An 8566-nucleotide genomic window follows, 5' to 3' on the forward strand; every position below is an offset into this window, starting at 1 on the left:
AAAGTTTTTTTTTTTTTTTTGAATTCATACTTTCTTCAGACTTTTGAATTGTAGTGTGTCACGGTTTCCACAACAATATTGGGCAGCACAACTGTTTTCAACATTGATAATAATCAGAAATGTTTCTTGAGCAGAAAATGAGTATATTAGAATGATTTCTAGAATGATCACGTGACACTGAAGACTGGAGTAATGATGCTAAAAATTCAGCTGCACATCACAGAAATAAATTACATTTTAAAATATATTCACATAGAAAACAGCTGTTTTAAATGTAAATAATATAACACTTTTTATTGTATTTTTGATTTAAAAAAAATGCAGCCTTGTTGAACAGAAGAGACTTATTTAAAAACATGAAAAAACTTAATTATTCCACACTTTTGACCAGCAGTGTATATTTGTATATATTGTAATATTTTGTTGATGCTGCTTGCTGCTGCTGCTTTATTAAAGAATTTCTCTTTCTATATGTCTATTTTGCGTTTTTCATAGGGAGATTTCACCTGTAAGAAAACGGCCGGTCATAATTTCCACATGCAGTCGGTTTCCATTCAGGGTCTGTCGGAGCTGGAGAGAGTCCGGCTGCAGGAAGTCGCTCTGGTCAGACTGATGAAAGACTTCGATTTGGGATGCCAGATCACCATCCCCAAAGGTACACAGAGACTCACATTTAAAAAAAATAAGAGACGTCTTGAAGTGTCATTGGTTTGTTTGTCTTAAAGTTTTGTAGTTATTTTCTGTTCTGTTTCTGATGTTTTGTATGCAATGTCTTTTCCAGATGGTCAGAAGCGGAAAAAGTCACTCAGGAGAAAGTTGGATTCTTTATCGAAGGAAAAGAGAGACAAAGGTATGCATTTGGTTTTTAGATATTTGTCATCATGCACATCTAGAAGTTAAAGCTGCAAGCTGACCACTAGAAATAAAGGTCAAAGCTGATTTCTTCGATTAGATATGTCTGCTTTTGTATGACGAATTAAACATCTTAATGAGATCTAGAAATACTTTAAGGCTATAAAAGCTATTAAATATCTTAAATGGTGTAACAAAAGTCCTAATTATCTTTTTTAAAGGTCTTAAAATTGGGGCTAAAAAGTTCAATATGGTAATGACCGACTTTGGGATCTCGCTTAGAGAGACCAATCCACTTCGAGTGCGAACTAAATGAGCCAATGCACATTGGCATGCAATGATTGCATCCAGCTGCCGCTGATTGTGGCGAGAGTATAACTAGGCAGCAGGTGCAACACATACTCAGATTTTCACTTCGGAACCGAGCGATCACATCGCTTTGCTCCTGACTACTCTACTGAGAGAAGAAGACTGAACTAGTTCAGCGCACTCTTTGGAGCTCTTGGTGTTGGTGGTACGGCGCTTCAGCGGTGGTGGTTTTCCCGTGTCGAGTGGGTTGCACACATCAGGCTGCACTACCCCCTGTTTGTGTTGCAGGCGGCCATCTCCCCTGTGCGCTTCAGCATGCTAAAAGAGCTTTTTCCCTAAAAGCATTCACGGGTGCGTCGTTTTAAAGATGACGTTGCGTCTTGCTACAGACAACGTATCACCCGTGCATTTCTGGATGCGGTCGTTACTTGGTGTCGGGTGATGGTCACGATCGCTGCCTCACGTGTCTGGGCATTAAGCGCTCTGAGGTGGCATTCGTGGATGAATCATGTTGTCATTGCAGGAAGATGACCATCTCGGAGTTGCGGGCCAAGCTCCGTTACCTCAAAAGGGGCGGAGCTCCATTGCCTCTGCCTCAATCTAGTTCTCGTCATGGCGGCAGTCCGGCGGGGGCTACTTCAGGCAGTAGCACGGACGGTCTGAGGGTAACAGTGATGGCAAACCCTCCAGGGAACCAACCCTCGGGGGTCCATCGCTCCTCTTGAACTCCTCAACCAGTTGAGCTGCCAAAGGAACGTGTTGGGCCCTCTACAAGGAGTGTACCAGCAGTATCCTTCGGCGCTCCTCCCGTCGTTCTGGAGAGGAAGATTCGGCTGCGCTGCTGCCCTCCGGGACTGTAGCAATGCCTGAATCGGATCCGGAAATGACGGCTATGCTTTCCCAGGCCGCCGTGAGGGTAGGGCCCGAGTGGAGACCTCCACCGTGTCCCGAGCCCTCAAGGTTGGACGACTGGTTCTTCGGGGTGGCCCGCGCTGGTTCTCGGCGCCCCGCCCCGGTGCCATTCTTCCCAGAGGTGCATGAGGGGTTTACCAGGTCATGGATGGCACCTTTTTCTGCTGGAAATCGACCTGCTAACTCCTCCTCCCTCACCACTCTCGACGGTGGTTCAGCTAGGAGGTATACGGGGGTCCCCCTCCTGGTGGAGCGGTCGGTTGCGATGCAGTTGTGTCTTAATACCTCCTCCACCCAGCCGGGCAAACTGTGCCTCCCCTCCCGGGTCTGTAGGTACTCATCTGATCTGTCTTGCGATGCTTATACGATCTGTGGAGAAGCTGCCTCCGCCTTACATGCTACTGCATTACTGCAGGTTCTTCAGGCTAAAGCTAGGCCTGTCGCAATAATCAATATATCGACTTATTGCACAATATATGTACATGACCTCAATCATTTTTGGTGACGCAAATATATCGCCAATTATATTTACTTAAAAATGAATGTCACCATGTTTTGTACATTCCACTTGCGCCTGTGTCTTTTGCAGCTTCTTGTACATAACGTGGTGTAGTCATGAGGTGCTAGTTCAAATTTAAAAAATGCTTCTACAAAAAAAGTTTCATCTGCAGATATGGTCTTGTTTAGGGATCTGCTAAGTAGTGATTGTGTTTCAGCAGTAGTGTATTTCAGCAGTAGCATTATTTTAGTCATTCCCGCAGGTTTTGCGCTTACACCAAAAGCGCGCGCACCATCACTGATCTATATTAGTGGATCGCACAATCCGAGCTTGTGAGCCACAAATACCAAAATGAGTGGCTAACTGTGTTAAAACGTTCAAATACATACAAAATTATGTCAAAATGCCCGTCTTGATAAAGAAATTAAAGTAATCAAATGTAAAATAACACTGGATGTGTTGCAATTTTTTTATTTGTTATTTTATTACTGACTTTTTACTTGTGTTTTTTTTTATGAAAATAAAACTTTGCGTTGAAGAAAAGTAGATTTTTGTTTTTATATGCTGTCAATTATAGTTCTTAGAAAGAAAATCGGAATCGGTAAAAATCGGTATCACCTCTGGCTGTGTCTGGTCGACATGGGGGATGCCGACAAAGTTTGGTTCTTCAAGGTCCCTGGGTCCCAGACCGGCCTCTTCGGTGACGCAGTCGAGAACATGGCCCAGCAGTTCTCGACTGCACAGGAGCAGACTGAGGCAAGTCCTCCCCCGTGTCGGCGGGCAGCTGCTGCCTCCACCCGGCCGCAGCGCCCCAGCCTGCTCGTCGCCGAGGGTGGCCCCCTGCGTCCGCCCCCGCGCCGCATCCGCAGCAGCCTCGAGCAAACGCCACCGTGGAGCTGGGCGTAGGCAGGCCGCCCCGCCCGTCCAGGCCCCCGTCAATCCTGGCAAGAGGCCCCGGGACGGGTGACCCAGAGAGAGAAGGAACTGCTCTTCGGGGGATGGTGAATGCACCATTCCCTCCCCCAGAGGAGGGCTGGGTGGAGAATCTTGTTTCCAAAAATCTCGACAGAAGAGCAGTTTTCTCTGTCTCTGGGTCCCAAGAGGGCATGGAGAGTCGCGGACGGACCAACACCGGACCACACCCATCCTCCTCTCTCGCCAGCAGGAGAGCATCATCAAAGGCCCTACTCACGCACCCTCTGCCAAACCGTGGAACCAGGTAAGCAATGCACCGCACACTCAGTGCCCTCTTCGGTCCACCCACGGACCGGGTCCCTGCGTTCCACCTCGCTGCCCCACCGCAGGTACATCAGTGGTTCCACTGGTCCTGCTTGCACAGTATCTGGGTGCCTGGCTAATGCTATCAGGCCCATCTTGCTGGCTCCTGCGGACCATCAGACTCGGCTATGTGGTTCAGTTTGCCCGGTGTCCCCCCAAGTTCAGTGGCATCCGCTTCACATTAGTGAAGGCGGCCGATGCTCCTGTCTTACATCTTATCATACTGGCGAAGCATGCGATAGAGCTGGTGCCTCCAGCCGATATGAAGACGGGGTTACAGCCCCTACTTCATTGTACCCAAGAAAGGCGGTGGGTTATGACCGATCTTGGACCTGCGTGTCTTGAGCCGGGCCCTTCACCGGTTACCGTTCAAGATGTTGACGCAGAAACGCATCTTCGGGTGCATCCGTCCCCGAGATTGGTTTGCAGTGATCGACCTGAAGGATGCGTACTTTCATGTGTCGATCCTTCCGCGCCATGGACCATTTCTGCAGTTTGTGCATATCAGTACAAGGTCCTGCCCTTCGGGCTGTCCCTGTCGCCCCGTGTCTTCACGAAATTTGCGAAGGCAGCCCTTGTTCCCCTGAAAGAGCAGGGCATTCGCGTTCTCTACTACCTCGACGACTGGCTTATACTAGCTCAGTCTTGGGATCAGTTGTGCGAACAGAGACTTGGTGCTCTCGCACCTCAGCCGGTTGGACCTTCGGGTCAACTGGGAAAAGGGCAAACTCTCCCTGACGCAGAGGATCTCTTTTCTCAGTGTGGAGTTGGATTTGGTCAAACAGACAGCACGCCTCACGCAGGAACATGCTCAGTCGGTGTTGAACTGCCTGAATATGTTTAAGAGCAGGATGACAGTCCCACTGAAACAGTTTCGGAGGCTCCTTGGGCATATGGCAGCTGCAGCGGCAGTCAACACTGGCTCCATGGCCGAGTCCCAAGGTGGGCGTGGCAACACGGCACTCACTGGGTCCAAGTCACACTGGCCTGCCGCCAAACCTTCACCCCGTGGTCAGACCTTGCGTTTCACCGGGCAGGAGTGCCCCTAGAGCAGGTCTCCAGGCATGCTGTGGTTCACACGGATGCCTCTACCACCGGCTGGGGGGCCACTTATGACGGGCTTGCAGTGTCGGGGGTATGAACGGGACCCCAACTGCACTGGCACATCAACTGCCTAGAGTTGTTAGCAGTATGCCTTGCCTTGAACCGTCTCAGAGGGTGCTTATTTGGGTGATCCAAATATCATCTTGCGCTTCAGTGAAAGAACATCTGTCCGTCTGAACAAAGAGTCACATGATCAATGACGCTCATTTACTCCCGTTTGATTAGTCACATAGAAACAGAGCACAATCTGCTTTTACATTATATCTTCATATTTAGATCCTAAAACATTTATTTATAGGTTTAAATGAAGACCCAAATATTTGAGATGTTCACAGTGCTCTCATACTGTACGTTTGATCTCCTATAGCGCCACTGTAATATTAATATATAGTGCTTTGACCTAGAATGCAGCGTGACGGCAGTGATCCGCCTGAGCGGCTGCGCAGTAATGTGTGCTGGAATGCAGACGCTCCCGCTGTGCTCCGACGGCCCCGAGAAATAACAACAATAGTCAGAGACGCTCCACGCTCACTCCCATTATTTGTGTTGCAGATCAGACCTCCAACGACTCATGCCGGACGCCTTCCTTTCACGTTTACATTAAACCACTTCTGTGTTTGAAGGTGTGAGATGTTCAGTGTGGAATGCCACAATACAAAAATATTTGTATATGCCATGTTTTATTACTTTATATATTAAGCAATATGAAAAAAGCAGGAGTGTCTGTGTGATATTGCTTAATGAATCTGGCAGGTTTGTATTTATTTGTAAGCATCAAACATATCCATATCCTTTATTTTATTTTATTTTATTATTTTTTGTAGTGTGTGTTGTTAAATTATTGAAATATCAATTTAAAATCCCATGGGGAATTCATGTAAACATTTTAGTTCAAAGGCATTTGGCCGACAAAAAGTTTGGGAAATCCTTGATTAAAGAACCAGAACTAAATCTTTGCAGTAAAAAGCACTGGAGAAATCACATGAAAAGCAGGGTTATTGTAGTCTAAATAACTAAAACTGAAGCTATAACCATAAAAAAAAATTATATACAGTATACTAATAATTATTACAATTAATAGCAGTAATTGTCACTGCTAATAATTATTAACATCAGAGGACCTTCTGAATGTGTCATGAAATTATTGATATATTAAGACATACAAAACTGCCAAAAAAAAGTTTGGGAATCCTTGAATTACATCATAAAAATGTAAAATTAACGTAAATGGACCATGGACATGCAAATGCATTGCTAAATTATTGAAATATTAACTTAAAATCTCAAGAGTACTTCAAGTAATTTTTTTGAATATTACGATTTTATTTTATTTTATATTTATTTGTATTTTATGTTCCCCTGGGATTTTAAGTTAACATTTCAATAATGAGGCTAAATAAATAAATACATAAATAAATATTAACAATTAACAATTATTTTATTTTATTTTAGATTATTTTATTCAATTTTACTTTGCATTTATTTTGAAATTAAGCCAAAATAAAACATATTTTCATTAGTATTTATTTAATCTCACCTTTATTTTTTGTGTTGTGAAAACATTTAAATATTAACTTAAAACCCCCAGGTTGACTTGATGTAAATATTTTAGTTTCAAAGGCATTTGGTCTTTGTGAAATCCTGGATTAGAGAAGCAGAGGTAAATATGCGTCTCTTTCTCTCTCAGAGTCGGATTCTCAGGCGTTCGGCGTGCCGCTCTCGCAGGTGATTGTGAACGACCGGCGTCACAAGCAGCTGCAGGAGGAGCAGGAGGAGCAGCGGAGTCCATCAGACCGAGTCTCTTCACTCCTGCACCTGATGGGCCGCAGATCCACCAACAAGGAGCTTTCCAGCAGTAACTCGTCCCTCAGCTCGTCCTCCGAGACACCCAATGAAGGCACGACCCCCAGCACACCGGAAACGGCGCTGCGCTCGCGCAGACGGGTAGAGTATCGCTTCAACCCATACTGCTGCTTTTGGTAACACTTTACAGTGAGGTCCCATTTGTTACGTAGTTAATGCATAACTAACATTAACTAACAATGAGCAATGCATCTGTTACTGTATATAATTATAGTCTATAATTATATTATATAATTAATACAACTATTCATCATTAGTTCATGTTAGCTCAAGTGCATAAAATAATATTTACACAAGTAAATGTTGAAATGATCATTAAAGTGCCCCTATTATGGATTTTTGAAAATTACCTTTCATATTGCCCGCCCACTTGTTGCGCAGCAGACCCGGAAAACTTTGTCTGAATGCAAATGCAAATTCATTCTTTGCCACTAGGTGCCGCTTTTGGAGCGGTAAAAATAGCAATTTCCCGGTAACGCTGTACACAAAGCAGCACTGCGCTCACAAACATTGCTTTATCAGGCATTACAGGCGAGATGAAATGGAAATGAAATCGACCAATCAGACCAATCACTGCAGATTAGCATCACGCAAAGGATGGGTTTGGAAAAATGAATCGTTGAGCGAATCGTTTGGGAGTCATTGAGCAAATAAGGTAAAAATAAATGCATATTATAAGACAATGAAAGCAACCTTGCAAGCATGTCAACCTGTTATTGGGGACTCCCAAAACCTAAATATGAACCTTTCATAAACCATTATAGGGGCAACTTAATGAATATATGCTTTAGAAGTGTTTTTATTGTTAGTTCATGTTGACGAATAGAACCAATAGAATTGTAGAGCATTATCATGTTTAAATATCTGATAACCGATATGCAGAAAAAAGGTTTTTGACACAATAAAAAATTAATAATCATTAATAATAATCATTAAAACATTTTTGACAATAATAAATTAATAATCGATCATAATGATAATCATTAAATCGTTTTTGACACAATAATAAATGTATAATTATTAATAATGATTGTTAAAACGTTTTTTATACAAGAATAAATTAATAACCAATACTAATAATCATTAAAACGTTTTTTGAGACAATAATAAATTAATAATCTTTAATAATAATCATTAAAACGTTTTATACAAATGTTTTATAAATTAATAATAATTAATAATAAGTTTTTTTCACACAACAATTAATATAATAATCATTAATAGGTTTATTGACTAATAAATTAATAATCATTAATAATAATCATTAAAATGTTTTTTGATACAATAATACATTTATGATCATTATTATTATTATTCATTTGTCCATTTACTTATTTATTCTGCTATATTTACACAAAACGTATTTTATTTCAGCTGGTTGATGAGGCACCTTTTCTCTTTATCGTTTAAAGTTGAAGCACTAAAATAACTAAAACTAATAAATAAAAATTTAAAAAATACTATATAGACATTTACAAATGACTAAAATATGCAACAAAATATATAAAACCTACTAAAAATTAAAGTGAAAACAGAAAATAATTTAAATTATTAACAAATACTTTAACAGTATGTCAATAATACTAAAATAACACATTTCTCACATGAGCTTGAAACTTTTAGTTACTTTCCTGTGTAAACTGTTGTTTAATGCTGTTTGAGACCCAAAAATGGTGTCACTTATCATTAGGCCTCACATTAAAGAATCAATAATTCATTAAGTAGAAATCTGTGAATATCTGTGGGGGG

General features: G+C 42.1%; 1 protein-coding gene across 2 annotated transcripts in view; it reads left to right on the top strand.

The window, feature by feature from the left end:
• LOC107707568 (rho GTPase-activating protein 6-like) overlaps positions 1-8566 on the top strand; it is a 44376-nt gene that overhangs the window by 18074 nt on the left and 17736 nt on the right. For both annotated transcript variants that reach the window (XM_016511633.1, XM_016511635.1), the window contains exons 2-4: positions 496-655; positions 782-850; positions 6642-6898. In XM_016511633.1, coding sequence (XP_016367119.1) covers positions 496-655; positions 782-850; positions 6642-6898 — 486 coding nt within the window. The remainder of the gene's footprint in view (positions 1-495; positions 656-781; positions 851-6641; positions 6899-8566) is intronic.

This window comes from Sinocyclocheilus rhinocerous, unplaced genomic scaffold (assembly GCF_001515625.1).
Source record: "Sinocyclocheilus rhinocerous isolate Xijiao unplaced genomic scaffold, SAMN03320098_v1.1 scaffold1919, whole genome shotgun sequence".
NCBI lineage: Eukaryota > Metazoa > Chordata > Actinopteri > Cypriniformes > Cyprinidae > Sinocyclocheilus > Sinocyclocheilus rhinocerous.